At 38.6% G+C, this 27,870-nt stretch overlaps 1 protein-coding gene across 1 annotated transcript; it reads right to left on the bottom strand.

The window, feature by feature from the left end:
- Positions 1 to 1,776: 1,776 nt before the first annotated feature.
- retreg1 (reticulophagy regulator 1) lies at positions 1,777 to 26,937 on the bottom strand. Its single transcript, XM_031290976.2, has 9 exons — positions 26,672 to 26,937; positions 23,411 to 23,517; positions 21,363 to 21,393; positions 8,201 to 8,318; positions 7,232 to 7,316; positions 6,544 to 6,666; positions 5,010 to 5,080; positions 4,217 to 4,340; positions 1,777 to 4,102 (listed from the first exon to the last, which is right to left on the bottom strand). Exons 1-9 carry the CDS (start codon positions 26,866 to 26,868, stop codon positions 3,588 to 3,590), a joined length of 1,371 nt encoding a protein of 456 aa, XP_031146836.2. The 5' UTR covers positions 26,869 to 26,937; the 3' UTR covers positions 1,777 to 3,587.
- Between the last annotated feature and the right edge of the window lie 933 nt (positions 26,938 to 27,870).

Below are 27,870 nucleotides of genomic sequence, written 5' to 3'. Positions count from 1 at the left end.
TTATGTAGAAATGCCATTCTTTTGAAATGGCCAAACTGTCAGTTTCAGTCTTGCCTTTGACCTGCATATATTATTTCCTGAATGCCAATCAGTGTTGTCTTAGATATTATATGTGAGTTTAAATTTGTGATCCTTAAATTACAGCACCCCCATGTGGCTGATAAACAGGTGAAAGAAGACAGAGTCTTGCATTCATCATTTTTACTCAAGAAAAGAAAAATCAAATGTAAAAATGTTTATAGGTGACAGAATGACTCCCGTAAGTGTCATATTATAATTTGATTATTATTACTGATGCACCCGTGTGAGTAAATATACTCAGTTACATCTTGCCACTGCTAATAAATGTAAAAAAAAAAAAAAATAGATTATTCTTTGGGCATTTTAGGCCTTTATTTTTATAGGACAGCTGAAGACATGAAAGGGGAGAGAGCGGGAATGACATGCAGCAAAGGGCCGAAGTCGAACCTGCGGCCGCTGCGTCGAGGAGTAGACCTCTATAAATGGTCACCTGGGCTCATATATAGAGATTTACTCCTCGACGCAGCGGCCGCAGGGTTCGACTTTTTTACTTTTGTAATTTTTAAGAAATTTAGTTCACATTGCCAGAGAAAAATGCACACACACATACACACAATGTATTCCCTAGGACCTATACTACTACTAAACCTATTCTAACTTCTGCCTAGCCCTAACCCTAACCTTAAATCAAGTCCTAAACCTATATTTTAATAATTTACTTTGTGGGGACTTTAAATTGTCCCCCAAAGGTCGGCAAGTCCCTACATCGACTGTGTAAATGTGTGTCCCCACAACAGTAGCAATACATGTTCACAAACACACACTGAGGTCAAGAAAATGAAACTGCAGATTGCGTTACAATATTTTATTGACATTCTTGAGTTTAATTACATAAAAGTACATTTGTAAATGCATTTTGGTTCTGACCAACCGACATGTTTTTGAACTAAATTGAAAGGATTATCAATTTATTTAGTGAAGCATGAGCCTTCCTAAACACTTGTTCAGAGGTTGGAACATTTCTTTTGTTTTAAACAGTTATCACATCTGAGCTTGAAATCAACTGCATCTACTACAAAGTCCTCTTAGGCACTGATAAACAAATATTTCTATTGTCATCTTTAGTTATGCTAATACAAGGCATTAAATGATTAATTGAAGAGGATACATTATACATTACTGTGTGTCTTTATTATAAAAAAACAAACATGTATTTTAATGTACAAGGCATGTCAAAGAAACTGTTCAATCATTCTTCGTCTTCATTCGGTGAATCCACGACTGATACTTGACACAGCAGACTGCCCTCCGAAGGTGCATTGTGAAATAATAATTAAGGTGCAAATGGAAATACGCCATGTCATAACATTTTACTTTCAGTGCACTGAAACTAAATTTTACTTCATTTTGAGTCAACTTTTCAATCATCCTATGACACTGCAGCATGTTCTTATTCCCAGGGAATCAAATACTGACGCTTTGTCTCGGTCCTCACGATTGATACTTGAGCGCCTGCATGAAACAGGCTTTAAACTGCAAACCCTTATGAGGCAATATTAGACGCTTAGTGCAAGTGGCACAGAAGTAAGAGTGACAAAGTACGCTTAAGAAGGGGGTCAGGGTGGCGGTTGTGTCAATCAGCACAGGACTTTCACCCAGAAGACTGCGGTTTGTGTCCCGTTCTTTTCCTGCACGTCACTTAAACGTACATATTATAACCCAACCTCAATCTTTTCCTAACCTTAACTAGGTGGATTTTTTTGCCTAAACCGAACCAAGTAGTTTTGTTTAAGGTCTTGACATTAAACACAAGTTTACACCGACCGTAGTAAAGCATCACAGTTTGAAGCACGAGGCTACCCAGTGCGTTGACAAATGACGCCAATGACAAAATGTCAGTATGTGACGTGTATGGATGAGAATGTGTTGCAGCTGAGGAGCAGAGGTCTTCGTGGGTTTACTTGGTTCCTAGTAGCCGAGACTTGACCAGGGACTTAAGTCGAGCCTGGTCCCAATTATATATAGTCTAACCGAATACAGGTAGTGTCCCTTCTGTTGCTGTAGGTTTTGTCTATTTCTGATGCACTTTTCTTCAAACTTTTTGCCCCCAATCGGTCAACATTTGCTTAATGTAGATTTAAATGGGAAATTTATCAGCTGACTAAATGATGAAGCCAGAAAAATAGACACAACTTTAAAATGAGATGCTCCTGAGGCTTGAACTCCATTTTCCACTATGAGTATTGTGCAGTGGCTTTGTAGGAATGTAACTCCCAAGGCCAGCATCTGACTTTGTTGGGAGATATTTCTCCAAAAAAAAAAAAAAAAAAAAACATTCACTGAATGTTGATTGAGCCTCTCAGCTGAAGACGAACCTGTTAGCAAAATATGAGTCTGGTAAGTGTTTTGGATTTGGTTTTTGTTTTTTTCTCTATGCCCACTCACCGCCACAATGAGCCACTTGAAATTCTTGGTCTGCAAGCACTGAAAGTAAAATGGTTAGATGTTTAAATATGTCTCAAGTTGAGATTTCCATGCATAGTATTTGGAGACCTGCTGCATGTTGTTATAAAATAAAAGCCCAATGACTACATAAATGATTCATGAAAAAGTACATATAAAATTAAAAAAGGAAATAAAAAAAATTAAAAGGTTTCCTATTTTATGAATCCTCATAGTCAACTATCCAACCAGTAGTAGTATTTTGAGTATTAAAGGTGTTTTGATTGCCTATTGATTGTCATTTGATTTTATGCCTGTGGAATTCTGGGTAATGTAGTTGGATTAATCAATTCAGCGTCAAAGTGAGTGTTAGGGGTGTTGTGAGCTGACATTTTGGCAGCAGTAGTTTTTACAATTACAACTAAACAAGCCCTAAACCATCAACATGTTTATGCCGGGATCAGAATACACAATATGTTTGTATTTCATAACGGTCATGGACCATTATGGACCAGTAGGCTAATCAAATTTGCTCTGAGCTGGCTTCTGGGCAATAAGGGCAAAAACTGTAGGGGCGGACAAGTAACCAAATAAATGTTAAAAAATAAATAAATAAGCAGAGACACATGCAGATTGCACAGGCCCCCTATATGTTTTTTTAGTGAACACTGTTCACTTGTGTTTCATTCTGCTCACATCAACTTGATGGCACATGTTGTAGGTGTTGTTAAACTCGGTAAAAGAAGGAATGACACAGTCCTCTTTAGGTCAGGATGTTGTGAGGCGTCCCAGTTCTTTCACTATCACACACTACGCAGGATAAAACAAGACACCCAACACCCCATTTCGTAGCCACGTCTGTTGGGTCAGGGCCATTATGGGGCCGATATCGTGTAGTCTGATCACGGCATTAATCTGGGATGATTCTGATTAAAGTAACATGACTTTCACCTTTGACAAACTGACCAGTTTTAAAATGTCGATGATAGCTCTACGGGATAAAGATAAATGGAAACATTGCTTTCTCACTATCCCCAACAGTCCTTTGTGACCAGAACACCCCCATCTCCCGTCCACACGTCCTCGGTAAGTCGTCCTACCCCGCGGATCGTACCTTTCATCAATCAGTGGCGTCTCAGGAGTTTGGCAAAGAATCCAGAAGATGCCGGCTTGTCACTCTCCTCCTCCTCCTCTTTGGCCTGGGCCTTCTCCTCTCCCAGCCCCAGGTCCCCCTCTAGTTGCTCCAGCTCCGACTGGTCCAGCAGCTCAAAGTCCTCCGCCTCGCTGTCCGACTCCTCAGCCAGCTCCAGCAGCCTGGTGGTATCTGGGAGTCTTGACCGCGTAGTGTTGGAGCTCAGCGCTGTGAAGCCGACCGCTGCTTCTATTCTCTCCTGCATGGCAGCTGTGACAGCAGCGGCGATGAAGTCGCCCGCCATCTGGTTGACTAATTCAAGGGCTTTGTCGGTGGTTTGGTCTTCGTGAGGAGAGGGTGTATGCTTGGATTTGATTGGCAGCTGAGGTGAAGGCGAGGGAAGGCCGAGGCTGAAGTCATCGTCATCGTCGCCATTGGTCGTTGTGCCGTTGTCAAGTGAGGGGAATTCTGGAAGGCCTCCAAGGAACGCTTCTTCTCTGTCAAAGTCTGTGAGGTAAAAGAAAGATTGTTTAAAAAGCTATGGTAATAAGAATTTGATGAGCAGATGCAAAGCAAAACAATATCAGACAAATATTATCAGAATGCAAGCACAAAATGTACCCTCTGAGTTCTCAGTTTGTGGTGTGTGTCCTTCTGACAGGTTGAAAGTACCGTTGTCCGTCCACGTCACGTCAGACACCTCTGTGTCTGATACAGACATTTCCTTACACACTGTGGAGTCAAGCTGTAGGAGGAAACACAAGTGAAGACTTAGATTTCAGAACCCAGACAGAGCTGATCTAGTGGCAGAAATAATCTAACTGGATGAGGATAACATATGATAGAGCTGCCTTGTGTACTATAGTTGATTGTTACACCAAGACATGTATGGTTAAATCCCTCCTACAGTGGCTGCCTTCTGCAGGATCGGTTAAATTCCAAATCTGATTCTCACTACGTTGTGCTGTGCATACATGTATGTGACAATACATAATACTGTAAAATTTGGACATGTGAACAAATGATTACCGCAAAATCTTTCGTGCCACTTTTCATTACATCAACAAAATAAAAGGTGACAGGTCGGGGTTTCGGTACTTATATTAATGGTCCACATCTCTATGCTTTATCGATAGTCCTGCTAGTTTGATTACTCATCCCTCTGTATTACATCCACTTTATTTATAAAATCATGATTTAAAGGATCCAATGTTGAGACTTTACAGGGCAGCGTACTAAGTGAATATAATCTGTAACCAGGTGTTTGGCTTGACGAGCAAAATCTTTTGAGAATTCACTTTAGCACAGGTCTCGATGCTGATGTGGATCATGTGTACTGAATTTCAATTAGCTTTAACTAGAACTAGTCAGTCAACAGAGACATCATTTGATTGAGATGAGGTAATTAGCCAACCTTGGGAAACATGGAAGAGAGGTCTGACTCGATGCCTTCTTTCTCAGTCTGAGCCTGCATCATTCTCTTCTCTGAAAGGAAGAAAACATGGATGACACGCTGATTAAGTTTTCTACTAAAATATTGAATATAAAAAATATAAAATAAGTAAAGGAGAAGCTTGTGAGGGCATGATTAAAAACAAAATAATTTCCAGTTCATAAAAGGGTTTCCATCTGCTGTTTCTTTTATAAAAGTAAAGAAGAAATAGAGGACAAAACTAGGGATGCGCCGATGCATCGGCTGAACGATATTTGCCTCGTTAACTGCCATCGGCCATCGGGGAATAAAAATGACATTCGCCGATGATTATATGTGTCATGAACGCTGTGCTCACGAGAAACTTTTTTTCCCTCTTTTTATTTGGGCGGGGGAGAGAGACCGAGACGGAAGAGGGCACCCGCGCACTCTCCTCAGTAACTTAGATTAAACAAAGAAGATGGCGGTCATGTGGCAATATTTTACAGTTTCAGAGAAAGATCAGCGTTTTGCAGTTTGCAATACGTGTTCCATTGAAATTTCAAGAGGGGGGGCTGATAGAAAGTCATTTAACACAACAAATCTCATTGGACATTTGAGAAGCAGGCACGAGGCGGTGTACGGCGATTACCTGCAAGCTGACCAAAAACGGAAAAATGAAGCCGCCAAGAAAGCGCAAACCCCCGGTAAGACTCAGACTTCAACTGACACGGCGTTTGAGAAAGCCAAACAGCTGCCTCCAGACAGCGCCAAAGCGAAAACACATAACAAACAAGGTGATGGAGTTCATCGCTTTAGATGACCAGCCTTTCTCTGTAGTGGAGGACGTGGGTTTTCGGAGTCTGATGAAGTTTATGGAGCCACGATACACGCTGCCGAGCCGGCGTCACTTTGCCGAGGTAATTTATTTATTTTAATAACATAATTTATTTGTTTCACTTGTTTTTGCATTTACACTTGATGTATTTTTTTTTTTATTTATCAGAAAAATATTTTTTATTGGGCCATGAAAATAATCTCATTGAGTAAGTTTTTGTTTATCAGGCTAAAACCACTCAAATAATTTTGTTGGGCAATGTACTGAAACAATCTTTTCATTGATTGATTAGCAGTCAAAGGTTTTTGAATGTTATTTTTCAGAAAAGAACTTGTCATAAATAAGGTTATAACTAATGTCAACCAGAAAGTGACATTAAAGGTTGTTTTTGTTTCATGAATTGGTCTGATTGAATTTGTGCTCATTCTAGGATAGTGTGATCAAGAGCCGAAAGACTTGTATGTTTCCGTGGCACAAAAGAAGGAATAAATAACAAAAAGAAAAAACATCGGCATCGGCCATTGGCCAAGTTGTTATGTTAAACATCGGTATCGGCCCAGAATTTCCCAATCGGTGCATCCCTAGACAAAACATTTAATTTTTGTAATTTCTTTAAGCCCCGCACTAAACAGGTCATCAAAAAATTAGTTGAAACTGTAGGACAAAACTTTTTTTTAAATATTGACATTTCATAAATACCATGTTTCTCTTGGATTTTCCGAAGGAACTCCCCGATGCCAAAGTCCAGCCTCTGCAGAACTGGCTTTAGCCACAAACCGACCTCGTGAAATGAGATCAGAGGCCACAGGAAAATGCCCAGCACTGCACAGAGAGGTCAAGAGAGAAGAAACAAGGGTTTTTGTTTCCATAAATTCCGTGAACATACCAGCCAAAAAAAAGTAAAAACTTTATTTGCAGAGACAAGTTTTCTCATCACGTTGGGATATAGTATTTTATGCTATTCATCACTATAGTGATAAATAACAAAATACTGTATTTTAACCTCTACTCTAACTCCAACCTTCTGAGCCTATCAGTAAAATATATGTTACTCAGAAGGTTAGAACAACTGGAATTGGCCACATAATGCATTGCTTTGATATCTCACATCTTTGTTGTGCTGATGACACACAGCTATATCTCTCATTTAACGGTCACGACTCCATGAAGCTAGACACTATACTATGGTAGTACTAGGTTATTTTGGTGGGAAAAAGCATCGCGTTTGGGAGGCTAAAGTCTATCCACCATTTTTTATGTACAAAGAGAAATGTTCTGAATATCAGTGAAGGAGTTTTCTTCCAACGAGAGTTCAACTAAACTAAGAGTGTAAGTCTTTAGCATGATATAAATTGTATCATCATGTGCAAAACTTAAGTTTACTCACCTAGAATATATGAGATAACAATCCCTGGAATGTAGCGTCCTAAGACAGCAAAAAAGGTGCAGAAACTGCAAACCAGCAGGCAGAACTAGAAGAGAAAAAAAGCAAACACACACAATGTTTTTTTATACTGTCATGTAGTCACAGTATATAGTAAGTATCAGTTACTTTCCTAGGAAAGGTTCAACATTTGGAAAACATTTTTAATCTTGATGCCCAAAACCACAAATTGTCATATTAACATTTCTGTGTGTGTACAAATTAAACAAACAAGATACATTTTTGAACTTTGGAGAAAGCCAAGCTCACTGTTTTCTAGTAATCCCCTAATCCCCTCCTGGCTCCATACACACATAACACACAGAGATAAGAGTCCTAAAATGTTGAACTAATCCTTTAAAATGCAGACAATGATCACATGGACACCCTGGTCATGGAATAATTGCTTCATAACAATTTCATCATGTAGTATGACCAGTTGCTTATTTATCTGATAAGCTGATGCATATGGTAAAATGTTGTGAAAATTGTAGTTTAAGAATTTATTCAGCACACATCATTTTACTTTTTCCAACAATGTGGTTGCAGATTCACCATCTGTTGAAACTGGTACACAAATGTTTCAACTATCTATTATGATTATGAAAGGAAACAAGATTCAGCAACTGCATGGAATAAATAATTTCTTAAAATATTTTCAGAAACAGGCTTGTTTAGACTGTTTATTCCACTTTAAAATCAATAATAGGATTATGATTTCCGACCAAGTCAACATTTCTAACTATGTTTGCAACATATATAGTGGGCTTCACTGCTCTGGCTTGTTTCCACCCAAACCTGCTCCGTCCGCCATGTAAAGTCCCAAATATCTGTATTTGAAGACCTGAAAGCCTAAACACAACATGCTCTACTGATGAAACCCAGTAAAGAGAGTTCAGGTTATTTTGGGGTCATCAGCCAACTCTGCCTCACCTTGCCAGGGTTTTGCTGTTTGAAAGCCGACGTCTCCTGGAGGAAGAGGTTGAGGGAGTCGCTGAGCTGAGGTCCAGTCCCAGAGCGGCTGTCCTGGCCTGAGTCAATGATCTCCCAGCTACAAGAAAGTAAGAACAGAAGCAATGTTAGTCAATTTTAATGTAATTCACGTTGACAGTGTATTCTGCCACTACACAGGTGGAATGTTGTCTGACTGGCTTTGTTTAATAATGAAGAAAAACTTGCTCTAACCTTATTCAAGTAGTTTTTGTTGCCTAAACTTGAAACAATGTGCTGCTTGTCTGGCTTTGTTTGACCAGTTAAGGGCACTGGAATCACTCTTAAAGTTAGTTTGGGGAAATATATCTTGAAACTTTGTACAGCACTTTCTTCTGGCATTGTCTTTAAATGTGCTTTACAAATAAAGTGATTTGACTTGTTGGTACGTGTAGATGGTCAGCATGTCGTTACTGATATGCAATGACTCTGCATTAAAAATAGTATCAGCATTTGACCTGACCAAGAGAGGGATTGAAGAGGTTTATTTGAAGGCTTAGAATTCTACTGGTTGAGGGTCATTGATGAAATTTAGTCCAAGAAAATAGCCAGTCCAATGCAAATGTCATAGTCTAAATTAGGAAGCCTCCAATACAACTGGCTAGGTGACTAAACAGACATGTGGCAGATGGGAATAGAAATGTAAAAGTGCTTTCCATGCTGTGGTACTGTTGGTAATTCTAGGCCATCTGGTAAGGTATGAAACTTTACCCTCCACATCGAGGGTTCCCACAAAGCATCTCCTGCTTAAGCTCTACTATCAGCCCTCATCCTCACTTCACATAAAACAGCTATAAAAGGCACACATGTGGCTCATCTGTAGGTCATGTGCGATAAATAGATAAGGGTGTGAGGCAGCCAAAGTCCTGCTTCAGCTTTTGTTTCACTGGCTTAACTAGCAATGGGTTTTGCCATTGCTGGTTTCCTAAAAGGTACTACTATACTGGGTGGTCACAAAGACAAAACAGATATACATTGTTAGCATTCAAGAACAACATATTACTTTGTTTTTTAAGCATACCAATGGCTGAAGTCAAATTTCCACTGTGGTTCAGATCAAATTATTCAAACAGTGTACTTTAACCGGGGCAAGGTCAACACCTTTTATCAAATGAAATGACAATATACTAAATTTAAATCCAACAGAGGATGGAAACATGTCATGTGAAAGCAGCTGTCCTGGAGACAGCTGGTGTGAAATCACCATGCAGATCTAGTTACCATAACAGCTAAGCAGTTAACACAGCTGTGGGGTTGCTGTGCTAATTGGAAAATATGTGACCGTGGTCTTAAAGAGGTTATTAATTTCTATAAGAAACGGTACTTTACGTTCCGAGAGTTGTCCACTATATTGACTTTAGGCGTTGCATACCAATCATCTTTCATTAATAAATTGTTCAACATATCTAGTTGATGGTGTGGTCCTTGCAGGTGAAAACCACAGATGTCAATCTCAGTCAAGTCAATCACCAAAGTCATTAGAGTACATCCTCTGGGAACACAAAATGTCAGTACATTATTTTGTGCCAATTGATTTAATAGATGTTGAGATATTTCACTGGATAAGTAAACATTTTAATCTGCTGGTGGTGATAGAGGAAGAGTCAGAAGATCACCAAAGTCATTACAATTCATACTCTGGGGACCATGAATGTGTTTACCAAATTCCAGGGCAATTCATCCAATAGTTGTTGAGATATTTGTCCAATATTGGATATTTGGATCAAGCTGGACAAACATATAAGGCTGACAAACATAAAATATTGCTATCCCTAAAAAGCCACACCCTAGTAAAAATTGAATTTCAACTCAAAACACTGGCTACCAGCTTCAACCCGAAAAAACACTTGTACAGTTTGTAATGGTTTTGACAACCCTACATCAGTTTAACCATATTGCTTGCTAAAGGAGACAAACTAAACCCACAAGTCCTTCCATTTTTTTCTTGAACCCTATTACCCTTTCTGCCCCCTTTGATCCCATCCAAACCTCCCTTCCCCCAATCATGTATTTGCTAGGTTGCAAGGAACAAGCATGAGAGGCCACAAGAAGCGACAATATCACATATATCCACAACCCCTACCACCTGACCCAAACACTCAGCCTTGTCTCAGATAACTCTGATTATGCCGTCTCGACTTTCAGGCGCATGCATCAGGAGGCTGATTTCCAGGGAAACATGATGGGTTGAACATGTGACATTGATTCTTGGAAAGTATCGTAAAGTTTCACCACATCACAGATCGCCTGGAGAGTGGAAGTAAGTAAGTACAATTTTTATGTAGCACCTTTTAAAACAAACAAAGTGCTTCACCGGATACAAATGCAGAAAAAAAGGAAGTTATAAAGAATTGTATTTTGAAGCAGACAAGAATCCTTTTAAACTTCAGTTGGACTGTACGTTGGGTAGATTTATATTCCCATCTGTCTCTGAATGCTGCTGTTCTCAGAGATTGTCAAGTGAATTATAACTCGCTAGTTTTAATCCAGACGCATTTGCACAACTTGAGAAGAGAGTCATCCTAATGCATAAGACATTTTTCAGCCCTTGTGTCACATGCTGTCTGAGCTCCACAAAACACTTTGGATACTGAGAAGCGGATATATCCCGTTTCTTTGCTCCAGATCATTACAGACCACCCACTCCATCACCCACTGGTTTGTCAATCAATCAGTAAAGAAGTGTTTTCACAGTGGTCTGAAGACTTCAGACGTCACTCCAACAGGAAAATGTCCAACTTTCAACAGAGAACTTGTCACGTCAGAGGAATACCAGACAGAAAAGGAGGGCAGCTGTCGGGCAGATGTCACTTTTTACCCAACCAGTAATCTCTGAAACACAGAGAGCAGCATGTCTGAGCCTCCAACAAGCCCGGTGACTGCACTTTAAAAATAGAGTGAGACAAACAATGCAAAGAATGGCGGCAAAAACATCCCAGCTCTTCTTTTGATTGGGAAGGCATGGGTGTAATGTTTACCCACCTGCCTATGTGGGTACATAACAGAAACCCTGACTCTGAAGCAACTAATACCTGTTTATGTTCTCCACACAGCCATGTATACAGTAAGCTGACATTAACTGTGTGAGAAAGCAGAGTACTGGCTGATTGAGTTTACAGTGAATGCCTTTGCAGAAGGCCGGTCTGGCTAAGGCACTAAGCCAAAAACTACAAGTAATATAAGAGACCAGTGTTATGGACGCATGGGGAGCGATGACGCAATGATGTGTACCACTTTCCAAGTATATCTATGCCGTGTTGTTCATGTTGTTGATCTATTTAGTATGAAATTAAGAGTTAAATGTGCCCAAAATATTGAACCAACTTCCCTTGTCATGAGTTGAGATCATAAAATACATATATTAAACACTGATTGAGCAATTGCAAACACAAACAAGTACAAGATTGCAGTCCCCTATGTGATATCTTATAGTGTCAGCAAGCAAAGTTTCAGTTTAACCAATTCATCAAATAAACATTTTAAAAAAAAGAAATCTCTTCTCTTTTTCAGAGCTATGTCTTCAGTTAAAAGTAACCAGGGTTAACTAGGATGCTGTTGCTGGAAAGACATGTTACTGCTGAGAAAAGCCGTAAATTATTTAAGCACCACAAACAATTTTCCATTTACCTTCATTATTTTGGCAAGTTAGAAATCTCGGAGACATATTTCTCAAAACCTAGACAAATAAAACCGAACGAAAGCCATTACGATCTGCATGGCAGGATACCACAAGAAGTAAGTGAGAAAACAAAAATGTTGTTTTGAGATTTCAGGTGAACCGACCCTTTAAGTTCTTCTTGACTATCTTCAACAGATCACACACAACTCCAGCCATACCTCAGTCCTGCCCCACGATCTTCAGGAGACATCTCAAGAGCTTCAGGTACCTTCAGAAGATTTGACGATGCAGCCAAACGCTGGATAGTCAAGATGATAGAGACAGGTAGAACTTGTCTATGCAGTAGAAAAAACTGTCAGCACAAACTCAGGGTTGAGCCAAACTCAGGTTTTACGTGCCACACAGTGCAAGAGCAGTTTGTGTTTATACTCAATGAAGCTCCGGTTGGAGTATTTCAAACGGCCTTGTCTAAAAATAACCCGGTCACACTACATTCCAACTGGCAGCCATCAGGGGGACAGAGGGATGGGGTTGAGGGGGGGGGCAATACCCCTCCACCAACACCACCAAGACATCAACCTCCCAAACATGCCTCCTCTTGTGTCCATGACATGGCATGGACAACAGGATGAGAGGGGGCATGTGACTGCTAATGACAGTGTTTCCCAACCACTTGTATGGGCTGAAATATGTGCCACCAGAAACTGAATTTGAATAATTTATATTTGAATTTGAATTGCTAAACTTGAACAAATGCATTGAAAAACTGAATCTGTATAGTAAAATTTGAAATTGAATTTATTCGTTTGGAATTGAAGTCCAATAAAATTTGATCCTCACTGAAAATTTGACTCTCTATATATCCTCACATTCAGTTCTCACAATTCAAATTCAGTTCTCAAAATTCAATTTCAAGTTACTGTGACAGACATCCCGGTAGTTGAAGGCTTGCCTTGCCTTGACCCAGAGACTGGCATGAGTCTTGTGTATCTGCGCCACTTAACTCAGTCTATCGATCTGCGCTCATGTGCTCTTCCTTCATCCTTCAACTACCTGGATGTCTGTCACAGTAACTTGAAATTGTATTGTGAGAACTGAATGTGAAGATATATAGAGAGTTGAATTTTCAGTGAGGATCAAATTTTATTGGACTTCAGTTCCAAACGAATAAATTCAATTTCAAATTATACTATTCAGATTCACTTTTTCAATGCAATGATTCAAATTAAACAATACAATTTCAAATTATGTGATTCAAATTCAGTTTTTCAATTCAATTATTCAAGTTTAGCAATTCAAATTCAAATATAAATGATTCAAATTCAGTTTCTGGTGGTACATATTTCAGCCCATACACTTGACACTTTGGCAAACACACTTTCTTGCTAAGAGAGAAGATCGATACCACTTAATATCAGAATGACAAATATATAGCTACTGCCAGCAGCCGCCTAACTTAGGCTAGCATAAAGACGGGAAACAGGGAAAACGTAGCCCAAAGTAGGGTTGTACGTGACTCAGAATTTTGATGGTCAAATTAGACTTGGCTTTTCAATTCAAATATTCAACAATTTGTTACTTTTTTATACAGACTACCAAACAACACATTATTGAAGTGCCAGATTTTTTTAACAGGGTTCAGCGAGACGTTCAGGGTGACAGCGATGTTCGAGTTATATAGTCAACGAGCCAAGTTAGCCTTCCAAGCTACGATGGTTTGGAAATGTGCAAAAACATTTGTTTTGCCGACACTAGATTTCAAACGAAAGCCAGACATTATATGTTACTAAGTTGCTATGAGCTGTAAATTCACTTCACTTCTAAACAGAAGGCAGAAGATAACGTTATCTCAGAGCCTGACCTGGCGAGGCCTCTTTTTCTCTGGACAGCTGCTTCTGTCTCACTCAGACTTACGCTGTGTCCACAGCTGCCTGTACTGGAGAGCAGCATGAAAGCAAAGAGCTCTCAATCTGCAGCTACTTCTGCCAACTAAAATGTCCCCAGAAGAACACCGTACACTGACTGACAAAAGAAAACAAGTTGAATATGCGTCTTTCAGGGGGCATCCCTAGTCCACCTACCAGCACCTCGATAAGCTCACTAATTGACACAAAGTATGTAATTTTTTTGACTGATACCAATTTGAATATATAATAAAAATAAAATATTACACAGTTGTACACATTGCGCTACTGCTGGCATGGGTTTAATTTCACATTATTTGCCCCAGGAGAGAGAAATGTAAATCTTCTAAATTAAAAGCTTGTGGAGACTGAAAAGACAAAAACAATCCCCGACAGCAATGATTTGGGCCTAACACTTCTGTCGTATTGCCCTACAATATCTATAATCAAATCTATTTTCAGAAAAGAAATAAGCTGTGCTCTAAATGCTATTTTACATCATTACGGTGGTGCTTACTACAATGTAGGCTGTGTTTTATAGCTTTTATGATCATAATTTCTAGCATAATAAGGTTGTAAACTTGTAAGAGTTAAATGTTGTTACATAGGCCATACATTAGCTTGTAAAAAAATGTTCTCCAAAAAATAATTTCTTTAACATAAGACACTTGGTCAACTACATTTCAATGTTTAACCAAACATGCAAACAATGTGTGTAAATATATGTGATTTTAGGATAGGAAAAATCTCAAATACTTAAATATTTCGACACCACGACTCTTGTTTATAGAGCCTATGACTTGGTCACATCATTTGACTGTGATGAAACAGTCGTGGTTGGTTTGTTGTGTTGTTTTCCAGCAGTCGTCCTCCGTCCAACCAGAAGGTTCGCTCTGAAGCACACACCCCCCCCCCTCCGTGTCAAGTGATCCCATTGGCTTGACTGCTTCATGTCACAGCTCTGAATCATTGGAGAAACAGCTGAGTCACACACACACACACACACACACACACACACACACACACTGTGCTCAGGTTTCACAACTCTTATGGCACTTTGTGTTTGTTGTAGGAACAAACAGCAGTCTTTCCTGAATGACGTGTTTTTCTTATATTCACACTTGCTTGCATATGGTCATGCTCCATATGTGTTTTCAATGACGCAAGTGATAGTAACTTCATAGGTCAAGATAAAACAATTCTGAAACTTAAGAACAAAGAAAAACACTAACAATCCAGGTCAAAATAAAACTATAATTTTGTTACTATTTTCTCATGATCACCTAACAGTTACAAATGATGAAGTTAAAAAGTGATTAAAATAACTGTTTTCTACACCTATTTAGTCACATATATAACTTACTGGGTTTAAAGTTAATGGTCAGGCTAAAAGAAACCAACTGTTGGTAGGAAACAAGATGTGAAAGTGGTTTTCTGTGTCAAAAAGTCAAACATTTTGTTGAGCTTTAAAACAGAACAGATACATTGGCTGATCCTAATTAGAGTGACTTAATTATTTCATATAATATTTTATGGCTTTGTTTTAGACTAGATTCCCAACGGTCACACTTTATTAACCCTAACCCCATTAGTTGTTTCCATTCAAGTGTCAAGTGGCGAATTCTAAGCGAATTTCAATAAAACGAATTTTTAAAAACTTTTTTTATCGAATTTCACGGGTTCTATTCAGCTTTTCTAATGCAATACTTCAAAACGTGCATACAAATGGCTGAATGGAAAACGACTATTGACTTCCATTTATTTCCTGGAGACTTATCCTAACCCTGACTCTAACCCCCTAACCCTAAACGCTTCTTGCCTAATCCTAATCCTAAACCTTACCCTAACCTTAAACTAAGTCTTCACCCTAAATGTAATGATTTACGTTATGAGGACTAGCATTTCGTCCCCAAAAGGAAGACGAGTCCCCACAATGTGACCCTGTAAACAGATGTATGTCCCCACAATGTGTAATACACCACACACACACACATACAGAGTCACAACAGGGAGGGACACTGTTGGCTCAAACGTCCCAGCTGTCAGCTCGCATTTTGGGTCAGCAACTAATCTTTCACAAGCCTTTGCCTGAGACTTGCTCTGGGCCTCATGTACAACTACCCCAGACACCTCTGACCGACAACAGCAGGTGACAACAACACAATCCAAAACGCCCTGCTGGCCAAATGTCATGGGGACAGAGAGAGAGAGAAAGGCAGAGGGTAAAGAGAGATGTTTAAGTAGTACTAAACATGCAAATTAGGATAGATGAGCCTGTAATGATTCCAGCTGCTATGATCAAACATCAACCAGATAAATGGAGTTCTACTATGACAGTGTCAACACAAACAGATCAGTGTAGGCATCACAAGACTTCAAAGCAGGACAGGATTGGATTGCCTTGAACTGTACAGCAGTGAAGTCTACATATCTACACACCATACTACTTGTTGGGAACATTTGTCCGACTACAAACATGGTCGTGGGCCACATGCAATGTTCTAAGCCAATCATTTCAGACCATGTAGTAGTCACCTGTAGTCGACCTGTAGTCGCAGGCAGTGGTCTGGCAAAACATACATTTTCTCAGAGTACACACATCGTGGATTTCTTAAAAAGTAAAAAATGTAGATGAGCAGAAAGGGAGTTGATTGGTATATTTGCAAAGCGTAACCAAATAAATAGGTTTTGCAGGGTAAGACGGCATCTCCTCCATTCACTTCCATTCATAAATTGTAGAGCTGCAAAGATGAATCGATTAGTTGTCAACTATTACATACATTACAACTGAATATCTTGTTTGTTGTTTTCACCATTTTCTAACATTTTATAGACCAAACAACTAATGGATTAACTGGGACAATAATCAGCAGATTCATCGACAATTTCATTTTATTTTTTTGGGCTTTTCCGCCTTTAATGGACAGGACATGCAGGAAATTGTCACAGGTAGGATTCGAACCCTGGACCTCTGCGTCGAGGCATAAACCTCTATATATGTGCGCCTGCTCTACCAACTGATTAAATCAACACAATTACATCGACAATTAAACTCAACACAATATCAACTCATAATCAATTCTCCACTTCGCATTCAGTCTTTCTAACTCTGATTATTGTTATTATTGTAAGATGGAAACCCAGCTCGTAACTTTATACCCAAACCCTCTGTGAGGCCCACCGACCTGGACTCACCCAGCTCTGTTATATAACTCAGATGTGTTGCATCCAGCCTGGTGCCCACAAATTCCTCTCACCTTCTCTGAATCCCACCGAGCCTTCGGGGCTAGCGTCGAGTAACAGACTTCCGCCCTCCCCCTCACACACACACACACACACACACACACACACAATCACTTGCGAAATAAGGTCAGTGTGAAGAGTGTAAACCAGGCGACCGATGTGACTCTCATCACCACCTTCACAACTTGGCCAATTGGTTCACAAATTAGCAACATGGATCGTTTTACCAAGTACAAAAAGAACATATCTTAAATACTTTGCTTCTAATTGAGACTGAGCATGTTTTATGCACCTGTTGTTATAATAACCAACATGTAAAATAAGATGCTTGTGTATCAATTTTTAAGACAAGCTTACAACAGTAAGATCTAAGATCTATGCTGCTATTTGGAGAGGATGGCTCCAACAGAATTTTGTTGTACTGCATACAATGACAATAAAGATCTATCTATGTGGTTCTTGCAGTACAATTCTCCGGCCCTCCCCATGAATGTAGGTGCACAGTATAGGGTTAGAGATAGGGCTGCAACTAAAGATTATTTTCATTGTCCATTAATCTGTCGATTATTTTCTCGATTAATCAAATTGTTGGCATATAAAATGTCAAAAAATGGTGAAAAATTTCGATCAGTATTTTTCAAAGCCCAAGATGACGTCCTCAAATATAAAAATACAATATGGGACCTTTAAAAACAGAAACTATCAAGATGTACAGGGACTGAATAAACTATCATAGTCTTTTTATCATGGTCTTCAAGACCATGTGACATGGTCTAAAGCTCCCAAAAAGATGGTAAGTGGACCTTTATTTGAGATTTGTTTTGTCTATCTGCTATTTCCAAAGAGTTCTTATGCATTAAATCAACTGCATATAAATAATCACAACTGAAACATTACCTTACCCTACATTACCCAAATTAACTGATGTCGATGCATGTCGATCCTGTCCTGAGTCCACAGCCTGTGCTCCCTGTGGTGTTTGAGGTCATGTGGGTAAATTTGTCATTTGTAAACTCTTTCATATTGTCCCCTGAACAGACTGAATGTGCTCAGGCTCCACCAAGTGGTGAAATGTGAGGAGGGGATTACAAACACATCCAGATAGTGTGTAAATCCAGCGGGAAACGTGGACTAAACTTCTAAAACCATTATAAAACACACTTAGAAATATGAATTCTGTTTAGCATTTGTAAATGCTAAATATATGAGGAAAAGAAAACTATTCAGACTTTTCAGAACTGCATGTTAAACCATTTCAGGAGAGTTATGTTTAACATTTCTTAGAAAATCCATCGTAAAAGGTGGCACCAGTGCCAATTTTGTTTAAAAAAATAAAATGGATAGTCATATTTTTTAGGCTTAACACCCAGTATTCTGTTATACACAAATTATCTGGAACCGTAAGGTTAAAATCAAGGGCAGGTGGACTTGGTTAAAGGTGCCTTGAATACGTTTAGTCTCTCATCTGAGAGACTTCTTCAGTTCTGACTGAACGGCTGGGAAACCCAGCTCTTTAACCTCTGAGGGTTCTTTGTCAGATTATCACTTTGTTCTTTAGGGTCCTATCTTGTACAGTGCAGCGCAAAGCCTGACGCAAGTGACTTTGCTAGTTTAAGACCGACGCAGTTGTCAGTTTCCCGTCCAGCGCTCGCGTCGTTTAAATAGCAAATGCACCTGCACCCATCTATGTGCCCATGGGTGTGCTGGTCTTACAGGGAGGTGTGTTCAGGTGCATTCTGGGCGTATTGTTATGCTTGAGGCAGCGAGAAGTGACTGACCAACAAAAACCTGGTCTGAAGTCAATAACGCAGCATTTCATTGTTATTTTAACAGCGCATTAGTAAAATGCTCCTAGGCTTATGCACAGCGCGCACACTATGCTTGTTACACACACAGGGACGCACAGCAGCACACACACATGCAGAAGATTAAAAAAAAAAATGTTACGGTGCAAATCCTCCATCATAACAGCAATGAATGTAATGTTTATGTATGCACCAACCACCGAGGCAAGTTTAACTTACTTTGGCAGTACACCCTTTTCTGATTCGTCGTTTTATTATAAATTAAAACCACCCAACAATATAACGGCCTACAAGTCCAGCTGAAATGATTAGCTGATTAAACATTTAGTTGATTGAGACAACTATTTGGATCTTTTCCATTTTCTAAACTCCTTACATTATAGAAAATGGAAAAGATCAAAATAGTTGTCTTTAAGTACATTTTCCTGATGATACTTACATACTTTTACTTAAGTAACATTTCCAATGCAGGACTTTTATTTGTAAGAGAGTATCTTTACAGTGTGGTATTAGTACTGCTCTCACCTGTTTGCTACAACTTTATTCTCGAAAAATTGTTTGCTTTATTCTCGAAAATCTCAACTTATTTTCTTCCCTACAGTGTCCTTAATACTCCATGGTACCTAATCGACTAATCTTTCATGTTAATACTAGCGTATCACAAGGTAAGGGGGTGATCTGTGACCTGAAACTGAGTCCTCACATGGTTCTCAGAGAGGATTAGATTAGACAGTCATGTGTGACCAATCAGCTCTGCAGGGCTGCAGCTTCTCAACCATCCAGTGCAGATTTTGGGACGAGTGTGCTCTCGGAAAGGATGTACATACGTATGATACATCTGCGCATTCAGTTTGACGCGACACACATTACTAGTGTAGTCAGGGAAACTGTACACTATATCAGCAAGGCGAGGCTCAAATTTAAGAGAAAGAAATCTTTAAAAGTCACCAGAGTTTTCGTTTTACAAACATTTGACATAGCCAGACATAATCTGAAGGCGTGAATACTCTTATTATTCACATTACCCATGAGGGGGCAGAGCCACAGTTTTACTCGCTAACAAAAGGACTAACAAAAGGAGGACAGAGGATCCAGTTTCACTGTAATTAACATCTGCTTTGTTTTTTGTCTACATTATGTGTTGCCTTGTAGAAGAAGCGTTTAGAGCCAATTGAGAGTTACTTTGTTAAATAAAGGAACAAAACACTGCATTATAGCTGCTGAATTTATCCCACGTTGACCCAGAATCTCTCTCTCAGGAGCATAATCTGTAGATTCAGCTCACCTTTAGACTTTCAGGCTCAGTGATTAGACGTTTCTAACTGAAATAAACATTAGAATTAGAATCCTTTAATTTCAACCCTTGTGTTGTCCTCGGGTCAAATTTGACCCGTTTTCAAAGTTTTTTATATCAGAAATATGGATTTCTTTCAACCAAACTGCCCTAAAATAACATGGATGCATGCATGTACATTGTACCCATACAACATATACAGTACATCCATGTTCTTCGCAGGCAAGATTAATGATTACTTCCATTGAATGTTGGTTGTTTTATTTAATTTCATAGCATTTGAAAAAAAATGTTTAAATGTTTTCAAAACAGCATCCTGACCAAAACTTTGACATAAACCAGTCTGTGATTCACTCAACATCCTCTGATCTTAACTATTCTATTAGTCAAAATCATCCATAATATCTGCTTTTTTTCAAACTCAAAAATTAGGTATAATGTCAATTTTATTAAGTTTATTGACCATGAATTAAAAAAAATGCTGAAAATTTTGACCCGGAATGACAAGTTCATGGACGACGGTGAAGACAACACAAGAGTTAAAGTATACAGACTTGCACCCTTTGACTTTTAATCACAGAAACAGATATTGTCTAACTCAGTTGTTCATCTTTTCTACTGATGATGTGCTCCAACTGTCCGTCTACGAAATTAATTTTTACTTCCAGAACCAGAACTTTTTAAATACATTTCCTTTATCATCAATTATCTATTAATGAACAAAAAACTAATAATTTCAAACCCAACGCTCTGCCAAAAAGGTAAAAATGCAGTCTAGTCTTATTAACTAACACAACATATGGGCTAGTTAGTCCAGCTGAGCTTTTAGCTTAATAGTTTTTTTATTCCTTTTTAATGTTTTATGTAAAGCATTTTGAATTGCCTTATTGCTGAAATGTGCTGTATAAAAACATACCTTGCCTTTTCTTACCCTCACTATCCTGTAGCTATAAGCTAAGCTAATTAGCAAACCTGCAGACCTTTGAGGATGACAAAATGAACAAAAAAAAGTAACCACCATCTACTTTTTTTCTTTTACTTCACAGTTGTATTTTTAAGTTTCTTCTTTGCCAATTAAATCCACCCATAAACTAACCTAGAGCTGCGACCCCGCCCACCAACTTTTCTCAACCAATAACACGATCCCTACCTGTCGGATATGTTTCTAGGAACTAAAACCTCTGTATCCGCTGCCCAACACCAAACACATACAGAACAAACATCCACTTCCGAGTCCTACCTTGCAGTCATGCTGCGCCATAAGTGAGCTCCTGTGGGAGAGAAGACATCTATTATTCATCATACATACATACATACATACTATCTACATATCATCATCACTGAGTAGGTCACATCATTGTAAAATGGCATAATATGAGAGGAAAGGAACAACTATAAGGCTGCTGTAAACACAGATGATTACTGACTATGTAGAAAAAGAGCAGCTGTAAAACGTTTTCATAGAAGTTATAATTGTTGACAATACTGTACATTCATTATAGCTGCTAACAACATGTAACACATGTTTATATCATAGACTGTATATAAAGGTGGACGACGCGGCTCCACTTCCTCCCACTGTTAGCCTGGATGCCAGCCGAACGTAGCCCCGCCCACAACATTTGAGGGCGGGAAGTTGGGTCTGGACTTGATCCGTTGTGGAGCGACTATGGTCCAACCAGAGCTGTTCGGACCAATCAAATTGTCAGGGCGGGCTTTATACGATGATGGACAGATGATCAACATTAACGTAATCAACCACGTCACCAAGAGAGCTTGGGTTGAATTTGTTTACAACAAAGATGGCTGCCATCGCATCAAAATAGATTCCTAACAAATAAAACCAGTTTTCTTACAACACAAGGTTTATTTCAACATTCATATCGGACTGGTCCGACATGAATAAATAAATAAGGACCATGTCTACAGAACAGGACATGTTAGAAACAATACAAATAAATATAAAAAAATATTGCATACTTATCGCGTCACTTTCGATATAATATTGCGCAACGTGATATCGCGATAACGATATTGAGTCGATATATCGTGCATCCCTATTGGAAATGATAGCCTTTCCTTTGTTTTAAATTCAACAAACGATTTGTTGTATTTTATGAAGAATACAGAAAGCAGCAGAACTGAGAACGCTTTTATTTTGCGTTTATTTATCGCAAGTAACATCGTTATCGCGATATTCAACAATGTTATCGCATGTTTTCCTCATATCGTGCAGCCCTAATAGAAACGTATACGTTGTTGCTGACATGATACATGCGTCTAAATAGGGAGTGGAATAGAGAGCAATGGTCCAGCTGATGGGTCACCATCTGTGTCTCATCTTCATCACAGACTCGTCCTTCCTCATCAGGCTAACGAGTCGCCTTCAGGGTGAAATCATCTGGAAATCTGAGCTGGATCACGTGAAGCCGCGTGGATAAACTGCTGCCAGTGTTGTTCTTTCAGAGCTTCAATATTTTCTCGAGCCATTGATTAATTATCATAATGATGGATGAATATCCATATTTACTCTGTTTTCTTATAATATAGTCTGTTAATACACTGCATATATCTATATTATCCTTACTACTATTATAATGTTACTGCTACTACATTGTACATATCTGTACATGTTGTTCATACATTGTTCATATTACATAGCCATATTTATTCTGCTCTGCTAAACTGCTAATACACTGCACATATTTATATTTAATTTATATTACTCTAAACCACCTTTTGTAAACCAACTGTACTGTACTGTACTGTACTACTGTCTACACTGCACTATATTTTTTGTCCTGCCTATGCACCACCTGTCTATACTTTGTATATGACATTGCACTTTTCTGCTTTTTTGCACTTCTGGTTGGACGCAAACTGCATTTCGCTGTCTTTGTACTTGTACTCTGCACAATGACAATAAAGTTGAATCTAATCTAATCTAATCTAATTGTTTGGTCTATATATCTGAAAACACTTAAAAAACGCCCACAGCGATGTCATGAAATGTCTCATTTTGTCCAATTAAATGTAAAGACAAGGAAGAGACGCCACTTTTAAGTTTAAACAACACAGTTTGGGGATTTTTATTAACTCGGAAAATGACGTACAGGACTAATCTGTTATCAAAAGAGTTGCTGATTCATTTACTGTCAATCAACTCATTCAAAGATTTATTTTTTTCATATTTTGGAATTGATTTGCATTTTATGAGAAAAATGGATACTATTTGTACTCTGCCCTGCCCCTGGGATGTACTGTATGTATAAGGTATTTTGGTGTTACCTGTGGATCTGGACCGAGCGATATCTCTGGCGGTCACCGTGACGACCAGCAAAGCCAGCAGGCTGGCCAGGAGGCTGTAGGCTCGGAAAGAGCTGAAGGCCATGAACCTGAAGAGGAACCAAACAAAGATTTCACTCATATCAGACACCAGTTTATTCTAGGGGTCGACCAATACTGGTTTTTCAAGGCCGATACCGATTATTAGAAGTTAATGAAACCGCATTTACAGTGAAAATGAAAATCTTTAAAGTGCTCATATTATGCTTTTTGGCTTTTTCCCTTTCCTTTATTGTGTTATATATCTTTTTTGTGCATGTTATAGGTTTACTAAGTGAAAAAGCCCAAAGTCCACCCCAAAGGGACTTACCATCTCCAACAGAAAACACTGTTCACAAACTGCTCCAAACAGCTCTATTGTAGTCCAGCCTTTACTTCAGAGTCAAACGTGGTCACTTTGGAACACACGTTATAATGCTCGCCTAGCTGCTAGCATGGCACGCCCTCATACTCTGCTTCTGACTGGCTAGTAGTCCTTACCTAGCTACGGTCAGGGCACGCCCTCATACTCTGCTTCTGACTGGCTAGTAGTCCTTACCTAGCTACTGTCAGGGCACGCCCTCATACTCTGCTTCTGACTGGCTAGTAGTCCTTACCTAGTTACTGTCAGGGCACGCCCTCATACTCTGCTTCTGACTGGCTAGTAGTCCTTACCTAGGTACTGTCAGGGCACGCCCTCATACTCTGCTTCTGACTGGCTAGTAGTCCTTACCTAGGTACTGCGCATGTGCGACTCCCAACAAAGATGGAACAGAGTGAGAGGTCTCAATCTGTAGCTAAAACAGAGAGCTCAACACACTGGGTGAAAAGAGGAGCTGCAGCAATGTGCAGTACGACAAAAATATGTTTTTTGAAAATTAAACCATGTAAACCTATTCTGATATAACCTCTAAATACAATTATGAACCTGAAAATGAGCAAAATATGAGCACTTTAAGTCAAAATTAAGATTTTGGAATGTTACAAACTCCAACACAAAACTTAGTTTAAATGCTTTAAGCAATGATTTAATAAATGAGAAACTTTAGACATAATCCCCAGTAACAGAGAGTCAGATAGTGTTGTGGGGGGGACATTAAGTCAGACTCAGTGGTGAGTCAAACCGAAGCAGAGGGCCAAAGTAGACCACTTTTTAATTCATTAACTTTATCGGTTATCAGGCTGATGATGATGATCTGTATCAACACTGATACAGATCATCTGCAAACTTCCAAAAAACGGCCCGATAATCAGCCAGGGCCGATAATCCGTCTATTACAGCATCGTCATCTTTACTTACATATGTCAGTATCAAAGTCATTTCTAAGATAACAAACAACAATACTTAACATAGTGGATATTTTATAGGCTGATTCCAGCGTCGAAATATTAAGTATATCCTCTACGTTGTAATGGTGTAATGCTTTCTTTGTTTTCTTATCGAGTTCTTTTCCTAGCGTTGTTTGCTAGATTATTTGTGATACAGTTCTTGAAGTTCTTTAGATTTCCATGTGTAATATTTTATTCCTGACAGTGTGAAGAAATAAATGCACAGAAAATATAATTCAATCATCAACTGAGTAAATAAAAATGAAAAAATTGTGTATGTTGGGGGGGGGGGGGACGATTCTGGCTACGGCCCTGAGTATACAGTACATATGGATATAATGGTGGGTGTATAGTATGAGAAGCATTAAGACATATTTAAAGCAATGTGTGAACTATTTATAAACTACGGATTCTTCAATGTCAGGAATATTATAATGCCTCATAAGATACAGTATAAAGAATACATTTTGGTTCATTTTGGTTGCTATAAACTTGACTGTAAACTGAGTGACTGTATGCCCTTTACAGTATGATTCCAGTAGCCTATATACTAATGGGACAAAAAGATACTGTAGCTACATAGGCCTAAACTTAGTTAAAGTCATTGCAATTAGGTGCTGTGCAATGAATCAACTTTTTGATTTTAATCACAAAAAGAATGTATTACGTATTAATTTGGGTTGTGTTCTGAATAGTGGAAGAGCATTAAGGGACATTTCACAGTTCCAAGGTGCTTTCACTGTCGATTTGTTTAACTGTTTCGCTGTTGTTTAAGTTCAATAAATCCAACATCTTTCCAAAAGTGAACGAGTAATTGTTTTAAATAATAGGGTTTTTTTTTTTTCAATATTGACCAAAATCCATCGAGCAGCCCTAATAGCAATATTATTATTATGTTTTACTGAGGTTTGGGATGCAAAGTCATAAATATTGTTCCTGTAATTGGGTCATTATACGACAACATTTCCAAATCTTAAGGTTGGATTTTTAAAGGACTGTTTTGAAAGCATTTACATGTTAGAGTGGAGCAGTTAAAGTTGAATCATATGTATAATGTCATAAATGGCTCTGCTCCCAAATATCTACATTCCCATATAAAAATGGTTCATACACAGCATAATCACAATACCAGGGCTAGTGTCCGTTCTTGTGAAGTGCCCAGAGTCAACAATGCAGCTAGAAGTTCTTTTTTTTATACAGGTATAACATTGTGGAATAATCTGCCGCTTTCCCTCAAAAGTGTAAATACCAGAGGGGCTTTTAGACACAAGGTTAAGGCTTTCTTATGGAATAGAGTAGCCAATATTGTTTAATTAGAGTAGACTGATTATTTTATGTGATTTATGATTCTCTGATTTTAGAATGCTTATAAATCTTGAATGATCTGTATTATATGTTATTGTCTTTGACCTGAAATAGGTCTTTGTTATGTGTTGCATGTTTTAACACCAAGGACCATGTTGGAAATAAGTGTTTACACTTTAACATGCTGTCCTTTGGATTATGTTGTTTGTCAAATCCAAAATAAATCAAATCAAAAAAAAAAAAAATCAAAAAAAAGGCTATTTTTCAATGAAGTAGATCCTTAGCTCTTAGGGGGGGAAAAGGCCTTGCTATGTCAGGCTATCTAATATTTTTATTTTTTCCACATATGATCAACATTTACCTGTTTTGTCAACCCTGTTACTGACATATCAGTTACTGTTGAAAAAGGTTGGAAATACATATTTAAAACAATTTTAAAAAATATCTGATAGCCTATAGGCTATTGTGAAAGTGAAACCCCCGTTGTTCACTATGTGTGTTTGTAAAGTGAGAATATTGAGGAGTGTTATATATTTTAACAGTGTAATCAGACTGGGAGTCTGTCTGATATCCCTGCGTCATGATGCCTACCAGATCACCGTGTTGGCTGCAGCAAACAGGGCTGAAGTCCTGCACGGTCTCTGCTTCCAGTTGACCAGGCCGGTGAGACGACACCATTGACGGCCGAGAGGCGTCTCCTTCCCGCGGTGTGCCCGGCTTAGCGGCCCCTGCGGCCCGGAAGCCGCCTCCCCGCAGCCCGCGGTTCCTGTTTCCCGGCTCCCCAGCATTGGAAGACAACCCGGGGCCCCTCCGCTCTGTCGCTCAGCTCCTCCAGCGGAGATCAGAGATCCGTGTCAAGTTAAACAGGTGGTTTATGATAGTAGTTCCGGGACGCTTTCAAAATAAAAGCAGCTACGATTAGAACGACAACATACTTTTAACAATAGCAGTTGGTAGCCTGTAATTAAAGCGTTAACAATGCATCCAATAAGTCTAATGCATTTCTTTCTCATTTAACCCTCTTGTTTTCCTCTGGGTCTAATTTGACCCATTTTCAAAAAGTTTCTATATCAGAAATTTTGGGTTTCTTTCAACCAAATTGTAAAATAAATGATCAGTTCACTACTTTTAATGAATGTGGGTGTTTAATTCGATTTGATAGCATTTAATAAAAAAAAAATATTTTAAAAAACATATAAAAAAAAGTGTAACATGTAAAAAAAAAAGTAGTTAGAAAACAACTTGGGGAAAAAAAGCTTAAAAAACACTGAAAAATCTGACAAAAATTTCAAGAAAAGCGTAAATAAATCGACAAAAACGTAAAAAAGAAACGCTTTAAAAAACGTTGGGGAAAAAATGACAAAAGAATCGTGAAAAAATACTACAACAAAGTGTCGATAAAGTTGACCAAAGCGATGAAAAATGAGTTTTGATTTAATTTAAAAGTTTGACCCAGAAAAACAAAAAAGTTGCATGGTGGACAAGAAGACAACACGAGGGTTAAAGATGGAAGCACTTTAAAGACTCCTGAAACACAAAATAAATCTGGGGGTACTAAAGGATTCATAGGATAGGAGGGAATGAAAACACAAAATGATGTTTAGTTGTTGGCTTTTCTCTAATAATTCCCTATTTCTTGTGAAATACTAAATAGTTTGAACCTTTTCAGGGTCCTCACCTGAAAGAAATATAAATGCCAAGACAGTAAGAAGGCCTATGTGATTGTGTGCAAAAATGTTTATTATTAGAATCAGAATAGAATTTATTGCTAAGTGATTAACACAAGGAAT

The sequence above is a fragment of the Sander lucioperca genome, chromosome 9 (assembly GCF_008315115.2).
Source record: "Sander lucioperca isolate FBNREF2018 chromosome 9, SLUC_FBN_1.2, whole genome shotgun sequence".
Lineage (NCBI taxonomy): Eukaryota > Metazoa > Chordata > Actinopteri > Perciformes > Percidae > Sander > Sander lucioperca.
Note: the sequence above shows the minus strand (reverse complement) of the source record. Positions and strands in the feature narration are given on the sequence as shown.

Excerpts from the sequence above, each read along its gene's own strand:
- retreg1 (XM_031290976.2), bottom strand. The coding sequence starts at position 26,868 with ATGCTGGGGAGCCGGGAAACAGGAACCGCGGGCTGCGGGGAGGCGGCT. Across the intron at positions 23,518-26,671 it reads GCAGCCAACACGGTGATCTG|GTTCATGGCCTTCAGCTCTT; the intron begins GTAGGCATCATG and ends GTTCCTCTTCAG. Across the intron at positions 4,341-5,009 it reads TCTCTTCCATGTTTCCCAAG|CTTGACTCCACAGTGTGTAA; the intron begins GTTGGCTAATTA and ends TTCCTCCTACAG.